Source organism: Castor canadensis, chromosome 2 (assembly GCF_047511655.1).
Source record: "Castor canadensis chromosome 2, mCasCan1.hap1v2, whole genome shotgun sequence".
NCBI lineage: Eukaryota > Metazoa > Chordata > Mammalia > Rodentia > Castoridae > Castor > Castor canadensis.
Window position 1 is genome coordinate 65,174,489 of NC_133387.1, and position 14,009 is coordinate 65,188,497.

Here is a 14,009-nt window from a genome sequence, read left to right on the forward strand (position 1 = left end):
ATAAGCCAAAGTGGTCCCTTGAAGACCTTCTCCTCAGTTCTTACTGAGCATGCCAATTAAATCTCAAACCTTTCTGAAATGGACACAGGATTCTATGTATCAGATACTCACAGGACGACCTCCACATGGTCCAAAGCCCACTGATCATGACCTGTTCCATTGTGGCGTGGTTGCCACCAGCGCAATAAAACTCCTTTCATCCGTGCCTCCCTGGGTCACATACAGAAGGACAAAGAGGTTAAAGCTAGGAGGCAGAACTTTCTGGCATGTGATTTGCAGACTTCAGATACTGTAACAGGCTAACCTACATCAACAAAACTTGGGGCATAGAATTCAGAATTGCTTAGGTCATAGCACTCTTCTAAGCAGTATTTAATCTTATTGGCCTTTCAAGGGTTTGTAATACTTTTCCATCTCTCTCCCTTTTTCCAGCAGAACCTGGAGAGCAACACATTTGATCAACGAAAGTGTGATAGGCACTGTGCTAGAAGCTGGGCAAACAATGCTGAGCAAACTTGACAGGGCTGCCTAGGCTAGTAAAATTTCAAATTAGCATTCCAATCAGAAAACCAAAACCATTGTTTTCTAAAAGACTAGACATAATAAATAAGAGAAATAGGCCAAAAGGCCTTTGCATTAAGTTGTTATTCTCCGTTCACTTCTTTTTGCTCTTTTTTCTTGCTTCAACATTTGCTTCTTGTCTTAACAGAAAACAGTAACAGAACTTTGGAGATCTAGTTAGTCTTGGCTCTGCCACTGCCTAGTTTTGTGGTGTTGGTCCAGTCACTTCACCCAACTTCCACTTCAAATTCTGCGATTCCCAGGCTCTGGCATGAGACCAGGCATTTCCATTTAGGCCACTTACAGGGGGACATTGTAAGACACTCTCTGAGCTTGTGTGAAGTCCTTTGGCTGGTGCTGGGCGATGACATGCCAAGTGATACCGTTGTTGACACTGTACTGCAGCAGCACTGCCTTGTCCACCGCGTGGGGGCCATTCAGGTCACTATTGCAGCTGTCTGTCTGGGATGTGCTCCCAATTTGTAAAACAAACATAATTTTGCTGGAAGACACAGGGGAAATTATCTTTAACCAAAAGTCTGGAAGTATTAATGGAGTTATATTTTCTTAATCTTTGTTTTTCCTAAAGTCCATAATTTCCAAGTTCATAATACAGTTGGTTCTCTGTATCTGTGGGTACTCTGTCTGGGGATTCAACCAATTATAGACAGAATGTATTCTGGAAAAAACTGCATCTGCACTAAATATGTACAGCCTCTTTTTTTCTTACCATTATTCCTCAAGCAAGATGGTATAACTATTTACATAACATTTATATTGTACGTTTATAAATAATGTAGAGAAGATTTAAGATACGCTGGAAGAATAGCATAGTTATGTGCAAATATTATGTCATGTTATCTGAGGGATTTGAGCATCCATGGACTCTGGTATTGTGTGGGGTCCTCGAGCCCCCTATTGATACTGAGTGATGACTCTATAGTATCAACAGATGAATAAATCACATTAGCCATAAAATCTGTTTTTAATTAATTAAGATGTGAAAATAACTTTAGAAGACTTCTTTCCTACACAAAGAAACTATCTTGACTTTCAAAAATGTGTCCTCTTTTCATGATATTGGGAATCTGATTGGAGTATTTCATAGAAACACCTTCTATTATCTGAATGGTAACATAGGTCAAACAGGCAGCTGAGGCTGTGGAAAGGATAAGGAATAAATCACAATATTTATGCTATACACTTTTTATAAGCAGCTCTAAGCTGAATAGTAGCTGGACAAGGATCATGATAAAATCATCATGTCTATTTTAGGGAGGATTTATGGAGATCAGAGCCAAGTGAACACTGAGTTAGATCATGCAGGCTCAGGCTCACATCTGCTGTTCTGTTTGACATGCCTTTTCGCTTTTCATAGGCATCCTTGCCCTTAAAAAGACCCAGCTTTTAAATATAGGAGCTATACCCCCATAAAATTCCTAGTGATTAACACAGTGGACCCATTCAGAGTAGGTAGTTGAATAAAGAACTACACTTAAAACTTATGTATGCACAAATTAATTTAAAATGAAGTTATTTGTACAATACGGTATGCAACTGTTAACCAAATACCTAGTTCTGGCTGTATAGGAGGTCAAGGAAGATATTAGGTTGTTTCTAGAATGATGATATCTTTTTGGTAAAAAAAAAAAATGAGAACCGGTAGGCACAACTTTTAGCATCTCCATGGTAGTAACAAAAAGGAATTAATTTTATAACATTTTCATTGTTTTATCATATTAAGGGCTTCCAAACCTGCCTTCCTACCTCTGAAAATACATTGTGATATTTTTCAAAGTAAAAGGCTTCAAGTTAACATCTATATTTCCATAACTAAACACCTAGTTCTCAAATATCCTCATAGCTCCTGAACGTTTGTCAACATTTGGTGAATAGTGGTTTGTAATCTTTTTAAAGCCTTGGAATCTTTTCTAGAATTATACAGGCAAAAAACCCTTGTGTTTGCACTGGCCAGGATAGAAGAGCTGAGAAGTGCAGGTGGAGAAGAAAATTCAACCTTTGTAAGATCTCTTCTTCTCTGTCACTTCCCAGTCCATTTACATCATCTCTGTCCAATCCATTCTACATTAACCTCTATCTCCTATAGTATGTGAATTATTAAAGACTGTCTCCATCTGTCCTCTATTTCTATGCTAAATATAGGTGTGTGCTTGCTTTTCTACAAATCTTCATATACATATTTATATTTAAATACTTGCCTGTGATAAACATTAAGTTGTCTGTATGGATTATCCCTAGCCAATTTTATTGTATTTGGATACTTCCCCAGTTTATATCTGTGTCATTACCACTTGGCCAGTGTATGTGAAGAAATGTAAAGCAATCCTAAAATAAGTTTAAGCAAGGATAATTTTGAGTTTTGAAAACATATAAGTGCTTCTTTGCACCAAATTCATATGATATTTAGGTTTCTATTGCTTAGTGACAACTGCTGCATGAAATTTGTGATCAGATCTAAGAAAGAGTGGACAATAACTGGACTTATTACCAATTCTGTGTCTGGAATACAACACAGGGGTTTGGTTACCTTGCTCGAGTGAGATCCAGAGGTTTTGTAGCAGCTTGCCTTATCTGACAGCCATTAAAATAGAGTGAGTCTCCATGGGCATAGGGTGCCAGCTGCCCACAGCCACTGCCTATCACGCCACCTTGAATGGTCTCCCAGTTTGCCTCAGTGACTCTTGCTGACTCAAAATTATCTTTAATGTAACTAGGAAGATCATGACTGAAAACAGAGCAATCATCACCTGGGGGAAAGGAATAATCACAGAAATCAGAATCAGCTGGAATAAGCATAATCATCAAAGATTAAAAACAAGAATCCAATTTTAGATTTGAGTCGTTGTTGTTACTGAAGAATGGCAAAAATACCATGCAGATATAGACTCCCAGAAATAAATGTTTCTCTTTTGTTTGGGCAACTGTTGCCCAAATTATTGGCCCATACTTTTGAACCAATGTTCATTAAAATAGGTACGTGCTAATGCACTTATTGCTTGTGTAAATCCATTATTTAAATACCTCAGTATCTGGCCAGGCCTTGCATGTTTACAGTGAAGTGTTTCAGTGGGGAGTTCTCACCCTGGCATGAGAAGTCAGTCAAATTTCTTTTTTCCCAGCATGATTTTGTAGAAATAAGATAAGTCATGTTCTTGTTCTCCTTCAGCTTCTATACATGATGATTCCTGAGAGCAGAGCCTGTATCTAAATTTATTGTTGGATTCCAGCCTCTAGCACAATACTTAGCACATTTAAGATATTCAGTAACGAGGCTGGGATGAATAAACAAGTAATGAGTAAACTGGATGTATCTCCCAGAGACCACTGAGCTGAAATGCTGGCATTTAAGTAAGACACTATATTAGCAAATGTGTATGTCTTGCATTTCTCCTTCTGAATAGTTCATCTTTTCTTAATGTCCACAATAGTTCAAAATCAAAAGGCCATACTTCTGCTGGATCAGGGGAGTAGGCAAATTCCAGACATCTAGGCTTTCTCATGAGACTTTCAATTCATTCATTTGCCTACAGTTAAAATTCTTTAGCTAATGCACAGACAGACCCAGCTGGTTTCAGCGGCAGTGATAACAGGGAAGAAAGGAGATGGCTAAGAAACTTCTAACATCAGTGATGTATAGCAGTCTACATTAATTACATCCATTTAATCTGGAGGCAAGGATATACCATATGCTAAGAAATCTAAACAGTTGCTACTGCAGAATTAAAATACGTGGATTTTAACACTGTATGCTTGCGGAAAGTTGTGTAATTTTGATCCCCTTTAGATAAATTTCTCAGCTATGAGAACTAGCAAGGTTGATTAGGAAAAACAACCTGAGCCAGGGGGCTTGCCTAGAAATCCAAGGCTAGCTGGCAAAAAAATGTTTGTGAGACACCTTTTCAACCAACAAAAGCTGAGTATGGTGGTGTATGCCTGTCACCCAGCTATGCTAGAAGGAGGGTTGAGGTCCAGGGTAGCCCAGGCATAAACACAAGATAACTAAAGCAAAAATGGCTTGGGGCTCAAGTGTAGAGCACTGTCTAGTAAGTGCAAGGCCCTGAGTTTAAATCCCATTTTGCAAAAAAAAAAAAAAAAATCAGAGTAACAATCTTCTTTCTTTTACTAGCTGTGTTATCTTTGGCAAGTCATTTAACTTCCCTGGGTTTCAGTTTCTTTACCTAAAAGTAGGAATAATTATCTTAACTACAGATAACTTCTGGTGATCATTAATACTAAGTGACCCTGAGGAATGAATTGGTATATACCATATAAATAATACAGTATATGGCAGTGTAAAGATTCATTCAAAGAAGATTACTTAGTTTTGATATATGCTAAGAATTAGGCCATGAGGGTAGAATGGCGATTATGCAAAGTGAACTTGGTAATTACAGAGGCTGAAACCTGTTAGAAACATTAGCTCAAAGGAAAGCACGGCTGTAGGATTCCAGCAGGCTGATAAGCACGATGTGAAGGGCTCAGTAGACACTGTTCCTGATGCATACTTGGCCTCTAGAAGCCCCAAACAGTAGAAATGTAACTTTTTGAGTGATAAAGGTTTTTCTGAGTTACAAACAATCTGAACATCTTGGGTCATTGGCTGTATTTTGGGAGGACAGAGGCTGAGGAAGGATGGATAGAGGCAAATAGGTACTGGTAAATAGATGTTGGCAAAGCATTTAGAGATGAGGAGCAAGGCCAGGAGAGGAGAGGCCCAGAGGTGGAAGTTAAGTGTGGGGCAGTGAGTTATATGAAAGATAGAGAATGTGAGGTACAATAGAATACCCCAGGTGGATTTGTTTGGATTCCTATTTACTTATAAATATACATTTTTATTGATAAAATATACTAAGTGGACTTCAGACTATATTTTGAAAAAATACTTTCAGGAACACAGCACAAAACTATGCTTGATAATTCATTCCAAAGATAAATAACTGTGGCCAAGGAGTGTGTTATGCATCTCAAGCCCTTCAGCCTGGAGTCCATCTATTGATGAGGAGCCCCCATGGTGTACTGTCTTAATGACAGCCCTCATTCAGACCTTGGAAACTTTCATCACAGATGCAGACGGCACCAGTGGTGCAGTACCCGTGCCCACTGCAAAGCTTGGGGCAAGCCTCTCCGATGTACACATGGTCGATGGCCCAGCTTTGCTTCTCAGTTTCTTCTCCCTTCTGGATCCAGCGGAACTGAGTTGCACTGTAAGACCCACAGAGAACAGAAGAGTCAGAAGGCTGTTATTCCCCCCGGCCATGTCCAGCCTTTGCCTCTGGGATTGGAGACCTGAGAAAAAGGCTTCCCCAATTTCTCCCTAAGGCCCCTCAAAAGCAGAGGTGAGTGAACTCATATCCATCAGACTTGAGAAGCATGTATACAAATGCCTTTTCTGGACATTTGTAGTTCCCTTGAAAATTTTACATGAACTTCCTGTTCTATGCTATAGTAATTTTGTGTCCATTTTTCTTACTGAGGTATACCATTTTTCCAAATGTTTGAGTAAACTGGATGCTGCTCTCAGAAGATTGTACACCATCCTGTTTTTTCTCAACTCTGTGCAACCTGGCTGTCTTGCATTGCCAGGGGTGTTTGTATCTGTAAGAGAATCCAGCTTTTTGGAGAGAAGAACACAGAGAAGAACTGTTTGGGGTCTGTCATTCAGGACTAAGAGTAAGTTTGACACGTGCATGGATGTAGTTTAAAGAAAAATCTGAGATCTATGAATCATTTACAAATAAGCTCCTATTTCTTCTTCTTTGTCATCTTATTTTTGGGGACACACAATTCCATTTGTGGGCTTGGGTTGGTAAGAAGGGGGAGAGAAAAGAGAAGGTCCTAGGGCTGCAACTAAAATTCTGACCTCTCATTATTAGTTGTTCTCAGCATTTTGAGAGTCTGTATAGATTTCCGGACAGTTCCACTAAGGATACCTTCACATGCAACCCACCTGGAGGAGACATGGTCAGGAAGCTGGATAGTGATCCTCTTCCAGCTTGAGCTGTTGACAGCATTGTAGATGGTGGCTTCATGAAACTGGAAAGGGGAGCAGCCAATGCTGTTTGAGGAGGAAGGAAGGCACTGGGTCTGAACAAGTTGCCAGGAATCAGACCTACAGAAACCAAAAGAATTGCATTAGACAAAACAAGAGAAATATATGACTAATCTAATATCAAGGTAATTTCTTTTGGGTGGGGTTAAATTGTTTTCATGTGAGTTTCCTGTTTTATAGATCATAAAAAGAACAATCAAAAATAATTTCTTATGAGATATATTCTGATTCTTTAAAAGCACACTGAAGGCAGGCAAGGTGGCTCACATAAGTAATCTCAGCTACTTGGGAGGGGGTAATTGGGAGGACTGTGGTTCGAGGCCAGTCTAGGCAAAAGTGAGACCCTATCTGAAAGATAATTAAAAGCAAAACATTGACAAGTTTGGGTAGACAGGAAAAAGTTGTTTACCCAAATTTAAGTCAATATAATTAATTTTTGAATGTGATGGTAGAAGACAGAGCTACTGCAAAGGCAAAGGTACTGTGTCAGACTTGTATTCAGTACTGCTAACATGCTTTATGAGAAACGACTCTGATCAAAACATATTCAGATGACTCATTGATTAAATTTTTTTCTTAAGGTTGGTTGAAATTGAGCAAATTAAAAAAATAGTTCTACCCGAAGTGGGGGGCAGGAGGAGGTGGCACAAACAATGTATACACATGTAAGTAAATGTAAAAAGGAGAGAAAAAAAGTTCTATTCTTAGGATAAATTTAGTGTCTTCTACATTTGAAAATACAAAGTTTCTTAGGAGTTGCTTAGTATGAAAATTGATTTTTCCTGATCTGAAGGAAAAACTTGAAGACATATGTCTAAGTTTATGCAAATAAAATGTGTATGAAAGGATACATGAACTGCCACTTTTTGATACATAAGTTTTCTTGTCTGGAAGGAGTTGTCTTAAAAATAGACAACTGAATTATGTATTTAAGTTTGGAAAAAATGCACAATATTATTTCACTAACCTTGCATCTTTAGTGTATTCCAACATCACAGAATGAAGGTCACCACAAGAAGTGGCTTCACAACCCACCACAATCTAAAGCAAACATAAACAATCAATACCAGGCAAGACTAACTGCTATCTAATAGCACTACTTAGAAATCCCTTCTCTCAACATCATGACTCCGACAGATAATCAAGAATTCAAGTATGATATATTTGATACATTGTAAGAACCTTTGTAAATGCTACAGTGTACCTCCACCCAGCACAACAACAATAATAATAATAATAAAGAAATATTTGGAGAAAGTTTTACAGAGTAGCTTTCCAGGATACCTCGGATGCATTTTTTTGAGTTCTGTTAAAGACATGTAATTTTCTAAGGAAATGAGAGTTAAGGCTTTATAAGGTACTATTCCTATTAACTTAATTAATAAAAAATTACATAAATTTACATAAGATAAATTAGTTAAAAAGAAAGTAATGTAAGGAGAATTAATGGAAAGAAATTGAAAGTATCACTGGTTCAAACCATTTTTACTAAATATGCCAACTTCCTAAATGCTATTAAATTTTTATTTGGAATTGGAAATAGCAATTTTTAATTACTTAATATTCATTCTTAGGGCTTTCTCCCTTTCCATATGAATATAAGCTTTCCATATTACATGCAATTAAATGTTTGAATAATTAATAATGCATAAATGCTACAAAATTTTGTGAATCAAATTTAATTCCTAATCATCTATTTAATCACCAAGTACTATTGTAGCATTGCTACTAAGGTGCTAGAAACTTTGGGCCATATACTCATGAATAAAGTAACTCTGAATTCAAAGGGAAAATAAACATATTCCAATGATGGTAATGGGAATCATAAAAGATACAAATAAAATGTGGTGCTTCATAGGAAGAAGAGATTTTATTTGATTCAGTGGATTAGAAAATAGTAATTCAGCTATCTCACAAGAATGGGAAGCATCTGAGAAGTAGAGACAGGAGAAAGTAGGTAGGAGGAGTGTGAGTAGATGCAGAAGTCTAGAGCACAGTATGTAGGGTTTGGATCCAAGTGCAGAGTACATGGAATACTGGGAGATAAGTTTAGAAAGATTGCTTGAGTTTGGCCAACCATGAGTTGAAGTTTAAGGTGTTGAGTTTCATTTGACAAGCAAGAGAGTCATTGAAGGGTTATGAGGAGTGAAATGAGGACTTCAGACTGTGATGTCAAAATCAGGTAGAAGTGGAAGAGACTGGGGCTGAAAAGAGTACGTATTGGATGATTGTTAATTAGGGAAAGAGAGAAGATAAGATGGAAGCCAAGAACATTGGAAATTAGAGTTAAAAGGGTCCAGGAACAGATTTAGACATAAAAAGTGAAAAATCAAAAATTACTTTAACATTTCAAGCTAGCTACAAAGTGAAAAGTGGTGCCATCAGCAGAAATAGGACAATCAGAGGAGTTGGTGTGGAAGGGGAGATAGTGAGTTCACTGTTTGGCATGTTGAGTTGAGGTGCCAATGAGTAAAGTCAGTAGAAGCTATGAAAAATATTGAGTTAATTGTTAGTGATCCAGTCAAGGTTAGATATGCAGATTTGAGATTGGCTCTTCAAGATATGATCATTGAAGCCACAGGCATGGACAAAATTCTCAATAGTGAGAATGTTTATGGGGAGAAGAAATGTGAGATTCACTGAGGAATGCTTACATTTAGAGATTTGAGGGAAGAAAAACCATGGGCTGAAGATGTGTCTCAAGTGATTAGAGCACCTGCCTTGCAAGAGCGTGAAACCTGAATTCAAACCTTAGCATCACCAAAGGAAAAAAAGTAGCTAATAGAGAGAAGAGAAGAACCAGCAGAGAATCTAGAACCAAGGAGAAAGAGGTTCTCACAAGTTGGAGAGGGTGAGAGCAGTAGTGTCAAGTAGTTCACAGAGGAGAGGGAAGGGGAGGAACCAGTGAAAATTGATGGATATAATGTAGAAAGACTATGATGGCTTTGAAGAATGCAGTTTTAGCGATACCTCACTAAGTTTCTGGAGACTAACTTTCCTTTTTTTCTTTTCAATCTTGGTTAGAGAAAAGATTATAGTTTCCTTTAATTCTGAGTTGATAGAAGCAGCAAAAGATAAGGTCCCAATGAACTACATCAAATCTGAAGCCTTTCATATGGGTCATGATATGGGACTGGTAGATGGAAATCTTACACTCTTAGGGACATGACTTGCAAGTAGGGGTGGTATGACACTGGATATGACCCTGAACAGACCATGTACTAAAGCTAAGCATGGTCCTGAGGGAGTGGAAGCATCTGGGGAACGTGCCTCTTTCTAGTCTTTGAAGGAGAGTTTAATGAGACAAGGCAAAAAACAAAAATAATTTTATTCATGCTAGTGAAGATTCTCACTATTAATAATCTTTGTAGTACATCTTTTTGAATAAAGGCATTAGAATAACTGATGCCTTTAAAATGACCTAATAATAAATAGCATTTCTGTAATGCCTTTTAAAAACAGTATGTTTTGAAGGAAACCTGTTGAAATTGTTTTAAGAAGGGGAAGAAGGAATAAGGAGGAATGATAGAGGAGATGAATTTAATACGTGTATATGGTATGTTTGGAAATATCATGATGAAACCATTCTGTACAACTAATATATCCTAGTTAAAAAAGAAAGGAAAGAAAAAAAAGCTCAGTAAGTTTTGCATTAGAGAGACATCAATTGGTATTGCCTTATCTTTCTCTCTGAGTACCTCTTATGCTTTGCCTTTTATCCTTCTGTACAAATAACATGCAAGTTAAAAAGATTTAAGAATCCCCTCTAGTTCTTTGAGGCTTTGGGAATTTACAACTAGGCTAATGCACAGGTTTGTGAAATCAGAGACAAAGAAAAATGAAAGGTATACTGAAAAAGGATAGATGAAGAAACAAATGGCTAAATGAATGCATAGCAGACACAGTCTGAGAAAGGGGGAGAGGGAAGGAAAGAGGAAAAGAGGGAGAGAGGGAGGTAAAGAGGGAGGGACAGAGATGGAGGGAGAGAGAGAGAAGAAAAGAGAGAGACCTATAACACAACAGAGAGAGTTAGAAGTAGGCAGAGGTACTTATTTGAGCTTTTTATAAGGTTTGGAAGCCAAAATAAATATTATAAATATGAAATGAAATACAATTGTATTTATTGTTATGTCCCAACATATTCAGAGACTTTTTTCTATGTTCATATAATCATACTTGAACAAAGGCCTCTGCAAAAGATTACCTCTTTCATTCATAAGGTACAACCTCTTTTAATGAATGAAATCAATCACTTCCTTGTAGTTGCCACAATAAACATTCCCCACACTGCAAATATAACATCATGTTCTGTTTTGAACAGTCACTTTCCCTTACTTTAAATTGTATCATGTATCCTGGTTGTATAATGAGTTCTCGGGAGGAGAGAGCATTGTGAGTCTTGTCCTTCTTTTTATTTGGCCAGTAGAGGTGGAAGGACGGATTGCCACAGAATCCTGCTGTCCTTACTGCATTAGGGTAAAAGCTCCAGTTTTCTTCATGGGAAGTGCCTTCTGTTGAGGTAAATTAGAAGCAATATGACATCTAATTTTCCTTCTTTTTTCAGGTTTTTAAAATAACCTTTATTTTTTAAGTTAATATGCACATTACAGGAAGCAAACACACAAGAAGCAAAGAACAGAGCCATCCGTAGCCACAAGCGGTTCAGTTGGAATGTCCTAGGTTCTGCATTACACATTGTGACCCATTGTTGGTAACTGAGATCATATGTCTGTGTCATGCTCTACCATATACTGTGAATACTCACCAACTTAAAAATCCCAAATCCACAAGAATATTTTGATAACCAAGAATACATTACACTAATTCAATCTTAAAATTGTAATCCTGCCTTCCTTGGGGACAAAAATTTAACTGAAGACAGAAATGACAATAGGTCTCTCTCTAGACATAAGTATTGGCAGAGTTGCAATTAAAATACAATCCTTATAGACCTAATACAAACACAGCAATATTATGAAAAACAGGTCACGCGAAGGGGAGGTCACCTATGAGAGAGGGAGGGTAAAAGAAGGAAGAAGGTGAATATAATTGATGTACTTCCTATACAAGAATGGATATAGAATTTTTAAACCTGTTGAAATCACCAAAAGTAGAAAGAAGAAAAATAGAGGAGATGGACCAATTTGAGTTGTAATGTTATAAACGTCACAAGGAAACTCCATGTATATCAATCTTAAACAAACAAAAATGTCATGGTTTTCTTTTACAAAATTGGAGAACAGTGGGGTAGAACAGGTCCTGTCATGAGGAAGGGCTGGTATTAGTGGAAAGGGGTGGAGGTGGGAAAAGGAAGTGGGAGGGTGAATGTAGTACAACTACTGTATACACATGTATGTAAATGAAAAAATGAGACCGGTTGAAACTGTTCCAGGAGTAGAGGGAGGTAGATAAAGGAGATTGGTGAATTCAAGTATGATATATTTGATATATTCTAAGAACTTTTGTAAATGCCACAATGTACCTCCAGCACAACAATAAAAAAAATTGCATTCCCTTAATGCACAATTAAAAATGAGACATAAAACAACAGAGAAAACTAAGCACAGTTTCATAGCTCCTTTTCATATCTATACTATTAAAATATTAGCAAGAAGGCATAGTCCTGCTGAATTAATATATTCCTATAATACAACCAGAAGATACACACACATCAATGACTCTCATCAAACTGTAAATCTGAGTACATCCACACACAGCTCTCCCTGTAGGTTTCCTTCTGCCCCTTCATTCCAGCTTCATGAACAAGTACTGATTTCACATTGCTAGGATGTAGTATATAATTCTATGGCAAATTATTTTGTTGACTTGATTGATTTATTGTTAAATTACTTACGTGCTATGTTTTATCTTTTGACATACTCTTGAAGATTGATATCTATTTTAATAGCTTTAATATTTATGTCTAAGTTGAGAACACAAACTTTAAAAATTTACTATATGCTAGTATAATGAGTATCTCATTCTTAAAATATAATTGCTTATCTGGGTAACTTGCACAAATACAAAGTTCTTCTTGGTATAGTTCTTAAGCTGTTGCAATATGTATCTCTATGACACAGAGATACAAAAGAAATACAATTATGTTTGGGTATTGTAATTCCAAGTTACATTTAAAACAAGGCATCTTGTCTTTACTAGGATTTTTAAAATTCTAACTTGACATTTCAACAAATTATCTACTTTGAAGATTTAAAACCCATGAGGCACAACTGCAAACATTTATTAAGCAATATATGCTAGGCACTCTTTTAAGTGATTGTCAGGTTTCTTACCATCATCAAAAGTGTCCACCAGCTGACTGGGATTGATTTCTGCTCCACCGATCAGAATGTTATCCAGTGCCCACTGAGCCCGCTCCACCCCAGAGACCACAATCCCATTGCTGATCATAAATGGCTGCCACCAACGAAGTCGAGTTGTGTTGGTGAGGGCATCCTCTGGGAGAAGTATATAGTCATGTCTAACAGAAATATATTTCTGGAAATCCATCTCATGGAGCAAAGTCCAAGTGATTCCTATTAAAAACAGATTTATCAACAAAGTAACATATCTGGGGACAAAAACCCCACAGATAACCACAGATACTATAAACTACAGATACTATAAGTTTCCCAAAGTAATCTTTAAAAAGGAAATGAAAATTGATGCTGACTTTAATGTAAATATTTACCACTTTATTATAAACATTGTTTTAATATGAGGCTAATGATTTTGGGACAAGGATATTCAGAAATAAGTGGCCAAAATAAATAAATGGAAGTAACAATAATGCATTTTTCTGTTTTTAAAATTTAGTTCTAGATTCTTGTGAGCATTATATCTCATAAATAATAAGATACATCCATGTAGACAGTAACTTCCAGTGTTAAAACACAGTTACTATAATTACATGCAATTTGTAATTAGTTGGATTGATATGAAGTTTATCTCTTATTGCTTGATTAAGGGTGTAGATGAAATGTTTAAGTTACTTAAGAAAACACTTTTTAAAATACTTTTTGAATGAGCTAAAATATTTTAGGTTCCTCTACCTATCAACTAGTTATTAAGAATGAACTCTATCAGGTAAAGTATATTTTCTAAATACCTCATGCTATTATTGGTCTGGTTTTAGCTACTTCAAAATTATCAAACAGAATTTTATTAAAATATTCTATGACAGACTCATGAGTTCAGAATATTTTCTTTCTCAATTTATGAAATTTTCTTATAGACTACAGCATTTACTACATGCTTGTTGTCACAAATCCTTTAAAATGCTTTAAAATGTTTTTTAAATGATCTTTTACTTGGAAACTCATATAAAATTTACTTCCTAATTGTATCATTCATAATCAAGCTTTGATTAAACATAGAG

General features: G+C 36.6%; 1 protein-coding gene across 2 annotated transcripts in view; it reads right to left on the reverse strand.

Moving 5' to 3' along the window:
* The window catches only part of Reln (reelin), a 450,273-nt gene that overhangs the window by 10,489 nt on the left and 425,775 nt on the right, over positions 1 to 14,009 (reverse strand). For both annotated transcript variants that reach the window (XR_012445193.1, XM_074064926.1), the window contains exons 56-63: positions 12,925 to 13,167; positions 10,967 to 11,142; positions 7,599 to 7,672; positions 6,530 to 6,691; positions 5,627 to 5,784; positions 3,110 to 3,329; positions 866 to 1,063; positions 112 to 210 (exon numbers count right to left, since the gene is read on the reverse strand). Coding sequence is in view for 1 of the 2 variants with exons in the window: in XM_074064926.1 (XP_073921027.1) it covers positions 112 to 210; positions 866 to 1,063; positions 3,110 to 3,329; positions 5,627 to 5,784; positions 6,530 to 6,691; positions 7,599 to 7,672; positions 10,967 to 11,142; positions 12,925 to 13,167 (1,330 nt within the window). In the remaining variant the exon portion in view is untranslated. The remainder of the gene's footprint in view (positions 1 to 111; positions 211 to 865; positions 1,064 to 3,109; positions 3,330 to 5,626; positions 5,785 to 6,529; positions 6,692 to 7,598; positions 7,673 to 10,966; positions 11,143 to 12,924; positions 13,168 to 14,009) is intronic.